This window comes from Pholcus phalangioides, unplaced genomic scaffold, assembly GCF_987345545.1.
Source record: "Pholcus phalangioides strain wild (caught in Gottingen) unplaced genomic scaffold, Ppha-v1.0 ptg000003l_1, whole genome shotgun sequence".
NCBI classification, from domain to species: domain Eukaryota; kingdom Metazoa; phylum Arthropoda; class Arachnida; order Araneae; family Pholcidae; genus Pholcus; species Pholcus phalangioides.
Genome location: NW_028301596.1, coordinates 42,226,379 through 42,244,746, shown reverse-complemented (window position 1 = coordinate 42,244,746; position 18,368 = coordinate 42,226,379). Strand labels below are relative to the sequence as shown.

General features: G+C 40.4%; 1 protein-coding gene across 1 annotated transcript in view; it reads left to right on the top strand.

The window, feature by feature from the left end:
* LOC149088628 (uncharacterized) overlaps window positions 1–18,368 on the top strand; it is a 103,382-nt gene that overhangs the window by 27,015 nt on the left and 57,999 nt on the right. The window contains exons 2-3 of the mRNA XM_089248280.1: window positions 1,834–1,903; window positions 8,809–9,563. Coding sequence (XP_089104406.1) covers window positions 1,834–1,903; window positions 8,809–9,563 — 825 coding nt within the window. The remainder of the gene's footprint in view (window positions 1–1,833; window positions 1,904–8,808; window positions 9,564–18,368) is intronic.

Here is an 18,368-nt window from a genome sequence, read left to right as displayed (position 1 = left end):
CTATCGGGCAGGATTGACATTAGTGTGTGCCCTGGCTTTAGCCGATTCCAAAACTGACCCTGGTAGGCTGTTCATACCGTGCAGTGGTCAGTACCAAAAGATAGCACGAAACATACTATTCCGCCCCGATCCTTCTCTATGATATCAGACACTTCATTGGAACCAGTTTAGTAGGGACATCATAACAGCATCATGAAGCTTCCTTGCTGAACTGGGCACTGGGGTCGCATAAATGCCTGACGTAGTTGATATCTGTGCTAGCAGATAGCCCTGAGCATTCACCCAAAGGAATTGGGGCTTTATCCATGTGAGGATGAGCGTTAAGATTTTCATGAAGTTTAGGCAAAGGCCAATACTATATCAGGGGTAAGGCACCTATAAATTAAACGGGCTCGTCGTCTATCGTTGACCTAATATTCATGGTTGCCACTCCGAATTATGATTACTCTATTTAAAAAAAGCAAGATAGAGGACAACGATTAACGCTAGCAGAAAACTGACCTGATACTTTTGCTCCAAGATGACGCATAGGTCAATCTGGTGTTTCAAAGAGCTCTAATATTATGCAGATCGTTCTATTTTTTTAGCCTGGACTCTGTATGCATACATATAGCTTCTGGGGTTCCCACATATGTAAGTATTGGAAACGTAAGTGATCAAACTTGTAGCGTTACCGAAGCATCAAGCTTAAAATGTATATTTGGTAAAATTCTACCCGGATTGCCATTCCTCCGGATATGGTTTGTGTAATTCCCTACGCTAGGGTTTACTTTCAGTCTGAATGTCTGCTCGTCAAGTACATAGCGACCTCGACATAACGATAACTAGCGCAGTGAAACCTGTACGAGACGGAACGTCAAGGGAAGGAAATAATATTCCGTTTTAGACAGATTCCCGTTTTATACAGTGTCCGTCTTAGACAGGTTTCACTGTACAATGATTTTTGCAGGCGGAGATGGTAGGCTGGCACTTCCAGTTAGACGAGGGGCTAAAGTTAACAACTCGCGTCCGTCCCGGGTTCGAACCCCACCGTCGAGGTCAGCTGAAGTTGGTTTTCTTTGGTTCCCAACTTCAAGGCGCGGATGCGAGCCGATCTTCCCCCCCCCCCCCCACGTTTCGAAAGTCTCGCCACAGAGAGCAACAGACATACAAACAGTACAAATGTAATTCAATCATAACACATCACTCACTTCACTTCTGAAATATAAGATGGCGGCAACGAAAAATCAAACGCAACACTACATACGCACTCAAACTGTTAGGTACACACACAGTTACACTTCCGGCACAACTCACTAGGTAGTAAATCGCCCATAGAGATGGTGATAGACCTGAGTTGTGCTCGGTTTGAAAGAAAGAAATGAAGGGACCCGTGATACGCTCTCTTGAGACGGCCCTACCTGATATAGGTGAGTTTAAAAATGTCCGTATAGCTCTTATGCAGGATATAGTGGCATCTAACGCGCGTGAATTCTCCGTATGTGTCAGAAAATTTGGCGGTACATTCTCTTATGCGTGGGGCATTTATTTGATTTAAAAAAAAAATAATTCAGTGATGTGTGTGGTGTGTGTATGTGTGAAATATTATCAGGAGGCATTTTTCATTTCATTTCCTACTTCTTGTTTATGCCAAATGGAAACTGATAACGGGTTATCTCAGACTGCGAATTAGATACTGATTATTCAAGCTATAGATAGCGCAATTCCATTTCCTTATTTAAATGATGTAAATGTTCCCCATATCTTTGTAAGATGAAGACTTGAATATGAATGTCGGCGTAAATTTCGTAACCCTGGTTTTTTAATGGAAATGTTTTTCTGATGCATTTTCAGACAGATGATGATCATGATTCTGGGACAGAATCAGATGATGAAGGCGCCGACATCGAAGAACTTCAAAAGTGTAAGGAAATTCTATGCATTTTCTTTGAGCTTCATTTCGTGTATTCAATAACGTATACGGTGTAAACCTCTCTGATTGGCCAGCTACCAATAGGGTCAAATTGGTTTTTTGTCCCCTGTTCGGAATATTTTCCTATAAATAATTTTACCTCTACTAAGGACTAGCAGGTGAATCAGTGTTTAAATGGGAGAAATAATTTGCGAACTGGCAAAAAGACAAAAAAAAAAAGGTAAATTTCTCATATCTTTCTGACTCATATTAGACTCTGCTGCCATCTATCGAATAAAAATAAAACTATATGCATAAATCTTAAAGTAAAATTGGTTGTTTGATTCAAACCGCTATAAAGCAAAAACAAACAATATGGGCATATATGACAAATTATTTATTACCCTGCCGGATATTGTGCTTAATTTAATGCACTACAAGCTGGTTGATATATTTTTTGGATATTTAAAAATGATTTTGTCACTAACTTAATATTGAATTAGGTGTGACAAGTTACATATTTGTCCACGTTATAATTGCAGTCGTCATTGCAAAGCGCTATACGGCTATGGGAATCTGCGGACTAATGATGAGTCAATACTACCCGTATCGGAACCCCTAATCAGCAATTATCAAGACAATTTTTTCATGGGGGGGGGGGAAAACCCTTCACTCTTATATTTGCTGTAAATACAGTCGTCCCTCCGTATTCACGGGGGTTATGTTCCAGGTGGCCACCGCGAATAACCCAAATCCTAAAATTTTGTTCTTTTATGCATCTCGTTTTTAAAGTATCTGTTTTGTGTGGAAGAAGTAGAATCGGGGTGGGGTCAGGGATTCAAGGCGATGCATTTTGGAAAGAACATCACAATGTCTGTTAGTCGTTTTTTCTAAATTCCAGTTAATTTGTTAGAGTATATAAACAAGGCTTACTTTACCAATTTTTCTACATATGGAAAATGTACCATAGATGGGTTTATTTCATGGGAACAATCCGTTGCCGATTTAAATGTACGAAGCCTTTGCTGTGCTGCTCATAATGAACTTTTCTTCGAATTCTCAGGATTTGCAGATTACATAACGACGGCTATGGTGTGAAAGTTAAGTAGAATTATGGGACATAATCAGGGACAAAAGGTCACCTCTGACATTCTCATTCAAAGACTGCACTGTTAATGATTGTCCATTTTTAAGTGGTCAAGCTTGAAATTAAATTTTTTCTGACGGAAAAGACAATGAAGAATAAGATAAGGGCCTCGCACTCGGCACTTCGCACTAACAACCACGGCAACACATCAACTAGTATTATGGTGCATAATATTTACACCGGCATTGAACATAGAGATAAGAAATATACATTATCAAACCAATATATTTTCGTGTGACACACCAGTTCAATACCACCAAACAATTTTAATGTTCAAACAAACAAAGAATTCAAACAAATACTTCTATTTTTTTTATTTGGTAGAAAGCGCTTCTCGCAGCAGAAGCCATGACTCAGAGCTTTTCTACTCCAAGCGATTTTTAACGTGCATTTCTCTTCTACAACGTACTGTACAAGTACTTATACATATATATCTAACTAGGAAAGAATGCAGTTCGGATCCATACTTCTGAATGTTCAAGGCAACATAATTTATACTTCTATACTTATACTTTGGAGTAATCTTTGACCCCAACATAACTTTGAACATCACTTCCCAATAAAGCCAAAATGGCCTTTTGCAAAGTATGCCGATGAAACTCGAGTTTTGTCGATCAAAAACAAACTAATTCCTTCCTTCCTCCAATATTTGTCATAAGTAGAAATGTAAAAAGCATCCTTCTCATCCGGAATATAATGCAGCTCCCCGCAATCATATCGTGGCTTTAAGAACTTGATGAAATGTTTCGCGAAATGTCAGGATACTCCCACGGACCAGCGGTTGAAGAACAATGGTCCGGGTAAAAGCTAAGTGGTTGCTTTCTATGTAAGTTACGGCTAGATCTGGCTTATTTTTTGAAACAGCTGCTCTCCTCATGAATGGGTTTGGTCCTGCCAAGCCAAACACCGAGACATACGAGAATTCTTAGTCATTTCGTGCTTTGACCAAACAATTCGTGAAGTTGGAAAGATATTCACTATCAAATTCCTTAATTGTCGCAAGCTTTTCTTTTGCGGAACTGGATTACGAGGTTGTTTAACTGTTTGAATCGCGAATACAAGCCCCTTTACCTAGAGGCGTAAGCAGTGAGTTGCTCAAAGGGCCAGTGTCTTTTCCGGAAAAGTCCACATGAATGGCCTGCTGATTGCCGCCATTCTGGTGGATTCATCGAAGGATGTCACCCCTGTCAGATTAGTAAATGTCAGCGACAAGCTGAAGGAGGTTCGGAAGGGTGAAGAGATCGCTACGTGTAAATAGATGTTTTCTGTGAAATAAAATCTGTGCATCCTGAAAATTTTGTCATCCTCTGCTTCTTTCAAGGACTTGAGAAAAATTATCCGGAACAATATGCATATTATGTATATATATATAACCAATTTCTGTTCATTAAAATGCTTTTAGAAGCTTTTAAAAGGGGGGAGAAGAAGAAAATTTTTGTGCCCCCCCTCCAAAGGTCAATCCTGCGTATGTCCCTGGCTCTATTGTTTAAAAAGGTCTCTCCATAGAGGGACAGAGCGCACGCACACGCAAAATTCCGATGTTCAAAGTAGATGGCAGCATCCGGAAAATTTGCATGTGTGTAATTATTAAATCATCGTCAAGAAGTGAACGCCATATTTTTTGCATTTTTACCACTAAAATTTCCCGCTTCCTCCAGAATGCCGCTAGAGGTAGGTGCTTTCCTTCCTCTTTACTTCCGATTTATGTATGCTATTTTTGAACGATTAAGTCTTCGTCAAACGATCACCTCAAGGCTGATACTTGAAGATTTAACACTTTCCAAGCACATATTGTGAAAAAAATATAATCGGAAAGAAATTACCCAATTCACCTTGTGATGTAATAAGGGGGGGAAGGGAGAAGAAGTTGTAGGTCCCGTTTATTATTATTCTGATGCTTCAATATAAGTGCTTGTAAATGATCATGTAGAGAACATTCAAAGATATATTTCGCACCGCCCATCTTGTATTGAGAAAAACTTTTCAAGGATATCGGGGCGGACTATTTTGAAGTCTTCATTTCCACTGTGGTGCAATTATTTGTCTCTGTACGAGAGACAGCGAGAGAAACTTGTCACATAATTGTCCTTATAGCCTGGGTCACTGTTTCCCAACTAGTGGTACGTGACGGGCCATTCGCTCAAATGTAATTAATTATCGGCAGGAGTTGGAAAGAGTGAAATAATTAATTTCATAACAATGGCAAGTCCCTCTTACGAGTTTCTAGGAGTAGGCTATATCTACCACAAGTGACCTACCTACTACGTGCAAACTATGCGTTTCCGGAGGGGGCAGTCTTCATTCTCCACGTTTTGGGGGTGGGTCGTGCAATATACATGAAAAAATGGCTTACAATGTAAATAATTCAATAACCCTAGTCTACAGAATTTCCAGAATTTCAATTTCCGGCCATTTTTATTTCCATTGATTGGAAACAGCCACTGCTCGCATGTTTACGTCCACTTCAGCTTTAGTAATTCATCCAGGGTGTGTCTCATCTTGGAGATTCGGTTAAAAACATGTTAAAATTTTTTTTGGAAAATAATGGAAACGTAAGGGCATTAGGTGCTTCCCTTTCCCCTTAGTTCCGATTTCTCACAGACGTATGCTACTTTTGAACAATTAAGCTTTCGTCAAATGATCAACTCCACGCTGATACTTGAAGATTTAACACTTTCCACGCATGTCGTGAAAAAATATAATCGTGATAAACAACTAATATAACACATAGTCACGTTAGTTTCCGATTCCGTGAGTCGACGCCGTTACGGATCAGTTAGAAAAACAAGAAATTCAGGTTGTTAACTAATCAGCAACGGCGCTGACTCGTAGAGTCAGAAACCAGCGTAAAAGTATCGCAACAGGCCCACAACCGAACAATTATTCCATGATTACACTTCACCTGTCGTTGAAAAAATTGATGGCAGATGGCAGCACTACATATAACAAGTATTACACTGAAACAAACTTCATTTTAGATTGACAACACGTACACGCACATTCCGGCATGAACCAATTCGTTAGAAATTCCGTGGAGGAATGCGTACGAGGTGCATGTACGGTTCAGTAGTACTAGTCAATGACAAGATAGTTGTTTAAAAACAAAACCATTGGGGTAACTTAAAGTAATTCATTTCTATTTAGCTATCGATGGGATTAAAGGAATTATCGCAGATGTGTCTGGTCTTGGCTCTGGCCAATGATCACCAACTTTTTTCCGAGTGTAAGCTGGGCCCACACCACTCGTGATCAAGTATTTCAAGAGAATATTGAATAAATACACCCCAAACGTTGCTTCTTTTAATATCCCACCAACGCTCAAACCTGTTGCGGTCACAACCTTCCAGTAATGCAAAAAAATTGTTTTCATGAGTAGTTTCTTTGCTTGTAGAATTGCTACTATAATTCATTTGCCCACAAACTAGGAAAAGGTTTTCTCGTTTTGGTATCCTCAGTAAAGATACCATTTAGGACTACAGTTAGGACATCACAGTAAAGATACCACCAGAATATTTCATTATTTTTTATAAAAAGTGGTTTCACCCCTCCCACAGGGCAGTCATGGGCCCGCGGGCCAAATGATTTATCTGAGGCCCTACCAAGCAAATTTTCGAAAATCTCAACCAGATCCCATTTTCGTGAGGTCCCCTTTCCACCCTTTTCTCTTGAGGCCCCAAGCCTTAAGACTGCACTGTCCTCCCACCCATGTCATCAAAAGTCAGGAAATCCAAAAAAATACTACAAGATATGGTTAATATGCTTAATTTGGCTTCACACCTTACCTTAGATGAAATTTTCTCTTCACTAAACGGGGGTCAAAAGCCACTTTATTCTTTAAAAGTTTTTGTATTTGTATGATTGAATTAATTATCAAAATTATCTTATCTGAAATCACATGCAATTTAAAAAGATAAAAGTTTCCTAAATCCTCAATCACCGTACCCCCCCGCACCAAAAATATCCATAATAGTCTTCATGCCGCCCTGTAATGGACGGCTGCTAAAGATTTCAGATGTGACCCTCGTGAGGGTATTATTTTCCTGCGTCGTCGTTTCTCCATTCATTGTGCAAATGGAGGCGTATTGAAGATTTTGATGTCGGAAGAAAGGTTGTGGGTGTCTTTAATTACTCTCAGAGTATGATAAGCGACCTTCATATTGACGCAATTACGTCAAGATTTTCTGTGGTGATGCATTCTTGAATCGATCAAACGTATCGATCTTCATGAACCCAAGTGATAATGTTTCGTAATTAGAAGGATGGAAATGAAACTTCTTGGCTTACTAACGCCTATATATACCCTCACAGCGTTTGAAGACGTGAATAAATATGTCCTACGTAAACATTGTGTAGATTAGCTCCTGGGATTCATCAGTATTCAGCAAATATCAGTATTGGGACGGGGGGCGTATCTAGCAACCTCGATAGTAGAGAGAGAGAGAGAGAAATGTGTGTCCAATCGATTTCTAATATGCTTTTGTGTGCCTGGATTGATCGGGAGTGTTAATGAGGAACTGAATCAACTTCCCGAGTTTTTGATGGTCGTGCTCCTCCGTGCAGCTCCTGTTGTGTAATTTATTGGGAGTATTTGCTTCTGGTGTTTAGATCCGCTTGAAATATAGTAATTGCCTTCTTTGTTATTTCGGTGTACAGTGTGGGATGCAATATTATCATTTCGATGAGCCTTCCAGAATACGGTTTGATAACTACAGGAAAACTATATGCGAGGTTTGGTTGCTTTTCTTCAAGATGCCACTTGGCGATGGTAGTCTACATCAGCTGCCAATGAACTGACTTGATTTCTTCAATGGATTAATTTAGGAATGATATATACAGTCCACGATGCTTAATGTAATCACATAGGGACTCGGGGTTTCTTCCAATAATCCTGTTTGCAAGTACGGTAACCATATCCGGTTTGGTCAAATGGGACGTATGATAAACGGGTATTCGTAAAACGTGACACAACTCTGTTTTCTTTCCTACATAATTGGTTGCGAAATATTCAATATATTTTTTCCCCTTTAAATTCTAAAACGGGACTTCTTTTTTCCCTTAAGCTAAAATCCTCCATTTTTTTTATCCCTGTATCGTGAGGTGGCAGAATGAAACTGTCTAATATATCACGAATTACGATATTTTTTAAATGTACAATATGTTTTCGTAGATCTTTTGAGAGAATCTACTGAAAGAACCTGAAGAACTGCGACATTTGTTTTCACTGCAGGAAGGCCATTGCAAAAGCAGCTTCACTCGTAGCCAACATAGATCAAAACAAACACTATACGGCATGATCACGACATCACTTACGGAAATATTTGTCGACAAGGGATGGGGGTAAAGCACCTTCTAGCCTCCTATATAGTCTTTCACTTTGATAAGGATAACTTACAGGGAAAAAAAGTACTTTTGGCTTTGTAATCCTTAATCACCATAGCAGGCTCCCTAGAGCAGTTCAACGAAGAATCTCTTCGAAAAACCCCTTTATCGGCTTTCCGCTCCGCGGTGCCTCTGACAAAGGCTGGTGGCGCATTAGGGCGCTGCGCCCACAGTTTGAGAATACGTAATGCAATAAGCTGCTTTTTTGGCAATAAATTTTGGCATTATGTCCGCCTCTTTACAAAAAGTTAACGTATGCGCCCGTAGACACATGAAGTGGGGACCACTGGGATAATACACTGCTGTTTGGTATTAGTGCAGATCGGTCCTAGGGATCGATGTAATGTTATCATGATGAAGGAACGTAATTTTCTTTTGCTCTTTTTGGCAGATATGGAGACTATCATCTGCTTGGACGGAAACAAAGCCGACCGGAAGAAAGTCTCTCGTGACGACGAGGTGACCAGGTCTTCATCCACCAAAGAGAACAACGCTGTTAATAGTAGTGGTGACCAAGTGGTGAACAGTATGTGCGCGCAAAGCAGGCAGAGGCACAGCCAGGACTCCAGGGCCTCGAAGGGCGAAGATCCGGACAGTCCGGTCCCGGAACCCGCCTTAGATTCAGCCCTTCCCAGTGACAGTGACCACAACTTCGACCACCACAGTTCCGAAGAAGAGCTAGAAGTTATTAACGGGGAATTGTGCCGGCAACATCCTCATCATCATCCTAACAATTTCTCCACCCGCCACGTCGTCCGGTCTGTCCAGCAACACCCGGAGAAGCGGAAGTGGTCTCAGGTGAACAACAACAACAACCGTAGAGCGGAAGGCGGTTGCACCTCCGATGGTGACGAGTCTTCCGAAGATGACGACGATGAGGTTCGTAACCTCATGTGGTGTGACGTTTCGATGGCTCCTGTCGAGTTTCGGACTTCGCCTCCGGCTAACGTCCACAAGCCCCGCAAGTGTCTGTCGCCCCCTCCGAAGGTGTTCCACTTGTCTTCGGTGGGAGTGGACTTGCCGCCCCATGAACTATGTTCCGTCTCGCCAAGGAAGAGACATCGACGCACACCCACCGCAACCTCCGTCGTGCTGGCGGATCGCAGCATCCAGAGGCCCTGCCTAGACTTTGAAAAAATGCAACAGGTATGTACAAAACAAAAATCTTTGCTATCTTTTCTGTATGATTCAACTCTACATACTATGCATTTCACACAACATGCGTACACTCCACGTGACTGATGTCTTTGCGGTCCAGACGTTTTTCCGGCAGTTCGTTGGTACAGTTCGTACTTCATAGCCAGGGCCGGATTAACTAGTAAGCAAAATAAGCACGTGTTCAAGGACATAAGCAGAAAAAGGGCACGGCAAAAAATGATAAATAGTGCATTATTTTTAAAGATTTAAAATTGTTTCCCCCAGCATCAACCATCCAGTGAAAATCCCAAGATTTAAAAAGCATTTGATTGTGTAATTGAAGATTTTTATCGAAAAGTTGATCAGTGTCACAGAAGGGTGGGGGGGGGGGTCTGTTTCCCGGGCACTGGACCAGGAAGATACATCTAATTTACTATTTTTCCATTAAAAATACGGGGAGGGGCTGCCGGTATACAGATCCCCCCCCCCTCCCCCATCCAAGTGACAGAGTAAATTTTTGTTTCTAGTTGCGATCCTGAGTGTGACATAAAAGCAGAGAAACTAAGTTAATTGCGAACAAGAACTTGCGTTAATGCTCAGTTTTGGATTGAGATTTTTCTCTATTTCCATAAAGTAAGCCCATAGCCGTCTCAACAGCATCATAGACCCTCGGGTAAAACAAATTTTTCTGACCCCCCAGTCGGACAGTGACTTTCGTAAGAAATGATCGTTCATAAAACTCTCAGCCCGAGATACCCGATTTTCACCGCTATGGCATTGCCCAGCTAGGGAGTATGTTGGCAAAGAGTACCAAATGCCGACGGAGATTTCATTAAGGGCTAACGATTCATCAACACATATATTGTGTAGTATAAACTTTTTATTTATAACCATTACAAACGGCAACAAGTTTTTGGTTACGTTTTAACCATCATCAAGGATGTCCAGACACTTGTTTTGACATTGAACTCTTACAACAAATTAATTTGACCGTCCCTACAGACGTCTATTCATGTCTGCCGGTCATTCATGTCCGTATTTCATCATCACGGAATCGGAAATGGGTTTTTGCCATCAGGCAGTCGACAGAAATCATCGAGGTTTTGTAACCGTCTGGGAATCATGATGCCTCCTGATCCAACTTCTGAATTGAATCCAATAACCGCACACACACACGTGGATAATGCTATCGACCGATTGACAGATGAATTAATAATCCTTTGGGTTTTCTATATATAAAGAAATCCTCGAAATTTCGCAGTTGAATCGGATTTTTTTTTGTCATTGATTTCTCGTAATTGCTCCAGTGCATGTACTAAGTCAATGATTTTTTTCGTGGCATGTGGTCGTCATGCTTTCGAGAGAAAAAAAATAATCATTTTTTTTTTTTTTGCCTCTTGATGTGCCTCCTACCATCTAAATAGAAAGGTAAAATGCTTGTATTGATTTGGATGTTGAAAGTGCGGTGATGATGATCCTTTTGCGTGTGAAGAAATGACAGAGGCACGAATTTCATGTTTGTGAGAATAACACGGCGGGGGGAAAAGAAAAATCACATTGTGTGTGTGTGTGTGCGCATGTGTATTTTTTAAATGATGAAATGTGCGCACACCACCCGTGCTATTCCCACTTACCTTTACCACATTCTCAGAACATTCAGGTCCAATTGCATCCATTGAATTGGTTATCGTTCCTTTCTTTTTCTTTGCCAAGAGAGAGGCTGACTTAATAATGAGATTTTTCGCCCACGTTTGGTTTGGCAGCTTTTTTTTTTCTGCGTCCGCCAGCAAAAAAAAAAAAAGCCAATTTTTATTCATTTTTTTTTTCCCGAAGTGGTCATTAATATGAAGGCATATGTATATTTGGTAATTATAGAAGAATTTTCCAATATCTATCTTTTTCTTTAACCCTTTCCGATGCTAATGGCCGATAAATCGGCTGGAACACGAACAGTTTGTTCCAGTGATACTTGTGGTGGGGGTTTGGCAGTTAAAAATCCTGTAATTTCGGTCGTCCAGGTTTTCGATTAGATTGTCGCACCGCCGAAATCCGGAAAAATGGTTACGCTCGGCTCTGGATGATAACGGTGGTATGATAAACCTATGCGGTATCATGCTGGGTGGTCAAGTTTCCCGCTACTCTTTCGTCCTTGAGGACCACGGTCATTTGATTCATTTTTTTGAATTACCACGGGGCTAATTAGACCGGGACCTACAATATATTGCCGATTATAAACGGCAGCATTTGATATTTTAGCATTTTTATGCTCACCGAGAGGTTGGTGCTCTAACCCCTCCGTGTGGGACTTCCTGCGGTAGCGATCATTTTCTGCAGTCATGCCGCCGTTTTCGTTGTACCTCCGCGTCAGTAAAGTTTCTGCCAAGGACGAATCTGGTATCGACTTGCGACACCTCTATACATCATATGGTACTTCAGGCTATAGGAGTATCTTATCGACCTGGGCTACCGTTCCCTTGAGGACAGGGCTTTGAATTTCTATGGAAGCCCATTAAGGTGTTAGTGGTCTCAGAAGAATATGTCTATTTGATTATTTATATTAAATGAAGACTATAAATCAAACGCAGCAAGTGCCAAATCGCAATTTTTTTTGCAAAGTGTGACGCGTAAAGACCAACGTGTTAAGGGACATCTGCTGACGCATTTTTCACCTATACTTAGATTGAGTTGGACACTCACTACGTTTCCCGGGTTGACAACCTTGGTACTTATTATGCTTTGACGCACCGGGGGGGGGGGGTGTATATATATATATAGCTATATATAGAATACGTTCAACACTAAAGACAAACAGAATTTAAAATTCAAAAAAAAAAAAAAACCTTCAAATATTTATGTATAGGTATTTTGGTGTACTTCCATTCCGAACATTCGGTACCATTCCTGGTCTTCATATAATATACCTGCATTTTAGATTTCATTGCCATATTTACATGTAACATAACCGGGACATATTACTAATTTCAATCGAATATCGCCAATTTTTGCCAAACAAAACCCCAGTGAGTTTAAATTATTTTGTTTCTCACAAATTGACCAGGAAAAAATCTGTCAAACCAAGACAGTCCCGGTCTAAGCGACAGCTCTGGTCATTCTAAGCATAGAGATTTACATCTGTGGTATGAGGTTCTGAATCTTCCAAGTTCCACGGACCCTTTGTACCAATAAAACGCAGGCTAAGGACCTTTTCGCCAATAATATGAAGACCACGAACCGCTTTACAGATTAATATTCAGCAAATAGTTATGTAGAAACATTGAATTATAAGTATTTTTCATTCAAGCTCACGGACCCCTGAAAAAAATCTCTCCAAGAACCGTCAAGAGATCTGTGAACACCTGATTAGAAAGCATTCTGATTAGAATTTTATTTGTAATAGATACATTTTTTTATTCCATTCATCACGAACCCCGTTTCACTGACTGTGACCACTCCCTAAATAACTGCCCATCGGCTGATCTGAAACGATCCATGTGATACCGTGCCGCTGCCAAAATGTCCCACGTGGCGCGTGTATTGACCGCCGTGTGGCCACGAGGAACCACGTGTGCCTATATTGATCGCATTTAGATTATGAGGTATGAGGACCATAGTGAAGCATACATTGACCTCGGTGTCTCTTGAAACTCGTGCAAAAAATGTATACATATACAGTCAGTCACAAAAGTCTACGTACACCTTTGAAAATGGTACTTCTGAAGGAATCATACATTTTGGAGTTAACCTATTATTTTCAGAACTTTGTGTATCAAAAGTGTAACAAAATTTTATTACTGTAAATGACAAATATGAAATAAATTCGCAAGAATATGCAAATTTCATAGAAAACCGTGTCACAAAAATCTACATACAGCAAGCACATTTCTGTTGCGTCAAGTGAAATTGTTGTAGTATTTAAGAGGGAAGAAGAAATACTACTTCAAACACGGAAAAGCAACTCTGTACTTGTACTAGGCTCATATTGCCTTTGTTCTGATGTTGAAATGGCTCCGCGGAGAGAGATTTCTGATGAAATAAGAAATGTGGTAATTAAGTTGCGAACGGAAGGAAAATCTTATGGTGAGATTTTGAAAATTATTGGAAAAAGCCGTTCCAGTGTCCAAACCATTGTCAGAAATTACGAATCAGCCGGAAATGTGTTTAATAAACCTCGCTGTGGTCGTCCGAGGGTTTTGAGTAATCGAGATGTACGATCGATTGTTAATAAAGTCAAGTCGAATCCGAAAATATCCGCTCCCAAATTGACGCAGCATATTGCATCAACGACCAACAACACTGTGCATCCTGAAACTGTCAGACGAATTCTCCGATGGAAAGGATTTCATGGACGAGTTTCAAGACGAAAACCTCTGATCTCCGCCGTAAATCAGAAGAAAAGGCTCGATTTTGCTAAACAGTATCATCAAAAGGATTTCGATTTTTGGAAAAGTGTCTTATTCACAGATGAAAGCAAACATAATATTTTCGGTAGTGACAGTCACGGAAAAATTTGGAGAAGGAAAAATGAGGAAATGAAACCTGAAAATCTGACTCCAACAGTCCAGCATGGTGGAGGCAGTGTGATGGTTTGGGGATGCATGTCAGCGTCTGGAGTAGGGAAATTAGTTTTCATTGAAGGTAAGATGGACCGTCTCCAATACCTCAAGATACTGCAAGATAATTTGCAAGCATCTGTCGACAAATTAGGTCTCGGATGCCAATGAATCTTCCAATCAAAGCATACTGCAAAGATTGTGAAGGAATGGCTCCTTTACAAGGTACCTAGACAGCTTCATTCACCTGACTTGAATCCCATTGAACACTTATGGGATGAACTCGAGAGAAGAGTTCGCAAGTATAGTGTTACCAACAAAGCATATTTGAAACAGACATTGTTGAAAGATTGGTCCAAAATTACAGCGGATATAACAGAAAACATAGTTCAGTCCATGAGCAGGAGGTTGGATGCCGTTATTGAATCGAATGGAGGTCCCACCAAAAATATTAATTTTCAATTCAAATGCAAAAATCGTGCATATTAAAACTTTTCACCCATGTATGTAGACTTTTGTGACATGCTATTTTCACTCAAATTGGTTTTTTTAAATAAATATCAATTTGATGTTATTCATTTCTATCAAAAACATGTTTGAATTGTTCAATGTTCGAATAAAAATAGGGTGAAATCTTGATTCCTTTTTGTTTCTTCAATAATGCTATTTTTAAGGGTGTATGTAGACTTTTGTGACTGACTGTATATATATATGGGAGTGTTGAGAATGAGGGAGAGAGATGATGGGAATTGTTGCACGCATATATAAACGATATATTGACCGTGGTGTGCCAAAGAGAACCTTGTGAAGAGTAGTAAATTGATCAAGTTGTGACGAGAGGTACACTCTAGAAACCATTACGACGAGAACCGCCACGACATCATTGCGAAATTGACCATCACTTGTAGGAATCATTCGAATTGCGTCAATGAGAAACAGATATCGTGCCCAATAGACATGGTAACTTCCAATTAACGGGACGTACTATCAAATAGGTACCAAACACGTGGCGTAACTGCCACCGAGATATACCCGCGAGCATTTCCAATTAAGCGATCGGATGGGATGGCGCGAGGAAGCAGTTCTTGCGATAAAATACCCAAAATAAAAAAAAACAGAGAATGCCTGTGCTGTCAAGATTAGGCCGAGTTATTGACGCCCGGAGGGCCTAGTTCCTCCTAAATAAACGAGAAATGCAGTAGGTTATTATGCAGATACTCACTAGTAGTCTTTAATAGTATAGCCGTAACTATTTCTGAACCGGTTTGTAGTTTGATGGCAGCGTAATCAAACACCGGTTGTTTCCTTGTTTAATATATATATATATATTTTTGTTTAGTTTAATTGGCTTTTCTTTGGTTCTCTGTGGATGTCATTGTGGCCGGCGTGCGCGTGTGTATGTGTGATCGCTGGAATCGCGATAGGGTCTCGGTTTTTGAGACTTTCTGGACGACGGTTATTCATTTCCTTTCTTATTTGAATGCATACGGTTCATTTGAATGTTACCACTTTCACTTATTTCTGTTTGCTTTGAGGCAAGTTTGTGGTGGTGGGGAAAAAAAAGCGGGTCAGTCGTTATGTTGGCTCGTCGAGCGTGACCGGAGTACGCATATGCATGCATACCGTGCGTATTGCTTATAACACGTTGAAATCGAATTGCGGAAGTCTGTTCCATCTCTTTTTCTTTCTTTTTTTGGAGTTTCAAATTAGGTTGGGTTTTAGTCATGTCATTACGGAATAAGGTTTTTTTTTTAATTGGACGAGTAAACGTCCCTAGAAATAGGGAATCGTCCCGTACGTTATTCATTTTCATCGTCCTCCTCCTAACCAGACCATGGCTCCCGTCGCTCTGTCTCAATGAAGAGATTTTAGCAGGTGGTCGAAGATGACCTGGGACATGCTGGGAAATGTGCTTGCATGTGTTGTCAATCTAACGTGAAGCTTGTTTTTGTGTAATGCTGCATTACAAAAAATGTATTAGGATCTAGTGCTTCCATCTGTCATTAATTTTTCAAACTACTAATGAAGTGTAATGATTGAATAATTGTATCGTTGTAGGCCGGTTGCTCTCTCAATTTTCACCGGCCCGTTTTGTCCCGTAATTTCTATCCAACCAACTTCGTTGTTTATTTAATTTTGTGGATATAGAATTTATACCCTGTGTATGCAGTGGCGGATTAAAGTCGGTTGAGGCCCCGGTCACAAAAGAAAATTGTGACCTCCTTGAATTATAGAAAAAGTGAAAAATTTTTGGTTTTTTCAGGGCCCTTCAGAAGTCAGGGATCCCGGGCGCGCGTCCGGTACACCTGAACTCGAAACCAACCATGACCCCGCTCTGTCCCCATAGGGGATATAAGCTGGTCACCCAGAGGATTTGGGTCATGGTGGAAGAGTGATGCACCATCCGGAGCACTAAGCACCAAAAGACCACCAGCAGGCAGGAAGACAAAAAGTTGAGGTTACATGGGCAGGTACATACGCACGTCACCAGCAGGCCTCGAATAGGGCCCCTCAAATAACTATAGGCACATATATATAAGAGAGAGAGTTATAAACATATATATATACAAACTTATAAACACTCATATATGTAATATGTATAAGACAGGCGACGTTGTCCATTGACAGCAACGGGAATCAAGGAACTTCATTGTTTGTTAGAAGCCGCGCACAAAGACACCGTGAGACAACCCCAAAATATCTCGCCCGGTGCACCCGCAGTTAAATCCACCTCTGCCTGTATGAATATTCGTTATTCATGCTTGTGAGAAGTGGGCTTTTGGGCTTGAAGGCCACCGCAGCCGGATTGAGTTTGCCATGTTTTTTTCCAACGCCAGTGGTCGATGCAATTGGCGAAAAAAATATACTGGTATTGTAACAATTGGATGTATACTGTAACAGATATTAAATTTTCCGTGGTTTCACAGAGACTGTGTTTGTACCCCTCTTAGCGGCTTGGTTTGCCCTAATGTTTTCTGTAGGTAAGTTGCTACTACGTTGAGGACAAGCTCAAACCAATGACAATCAATCTCGAAAAACCACCCCTCATCTGCCGATGGCCGCGAAAATTTTATCTGTTACATTCAAGTTTGTCATTCTCAACATTATTCTATGATTTGCGATAATATGATCCGGAATTTATGTCAGCGTATCTGCCAACATGAAATAAGTACACCAAGTCCTAGAAAAGCAAATAAAAAATTGAACATTGTTTTCTCGGGAAGAAATATGCTAGGCTGTACCTAATTTTTCCCCGAATAATGTTTCGATTTGTCAATCCTTGGTTAAAATCGATTTATTTGACCCTAATGGTTGTGAAACTATTCGAGAAACCAAAACTAGTGAACATTGTTTTCGCTGCCCATTGATTTTATCCACGTCCTTGCACTCAAAAAAGATTAAGACTTATCTATTGTACGAGAGGTGTCACAAAATCGCGGCCAAGAACCTGTGACGTCCATTTAATGAAAGAAAACCTCAATGAACATCAGACAATCATCGATCTCCTTGAATAACTCCCAATACTCAGCAGTAGCCACGTTAGATCAAACTGATGGGATATCAGATCACGTCCACGGCATTTCTCCTTTTGTCACTGAGTGAAAAGACCATGTCATTTGGTGGAGTGATTTGTGAATTTGTCTTCGTGGTCCCGAAGCAGTAGCCACTTAATAATACCTCCGCGGGGACCTTGCCAATAATTTTTATTTCCTGCCGAAACAGCTTACATGCGAATTTTACACTAGGCTGATTGGTTTGATAAGCTGTGCGCGTCTGAGTCCAGGATATACCAAGATCTTTTGTTCAGCTGTCCACAAAGAATAGGGTTCTGGAAAGAAAAATAACAATAATAATACCTGTTATCAGAAGTTGTTGTCTAGTGTTGCGATGACAATTTTCTGAGACGTCTTATTAATCATGTCCTGAATTGAAGGACGACTGAAACTATTAGTTCTGATATCAACCACGTTAATCCATATTTTTTCTTCGGACCAGTCAGGTTGGATTGTGTTTTCCCTCGAGTACGATTTAATCTTGAACGTGACCGAGATAAATGTATCCTAATTGAAAACTTGCTTTTTCCTCCATCGATACTCAAAAGGACGTTTAGGAGTAGGTTATCTTTCTGTTGGTGATTTCCACAGGATTTATTTTGATTCCGCGCGTCTCTCTCGGCACAATTTCACTATCTTCTACTTTTATCGCAGTTTTACATCAAGATTCCTATCATATTTTCTCAAAACAAAAAATCTCTTTATTGGCA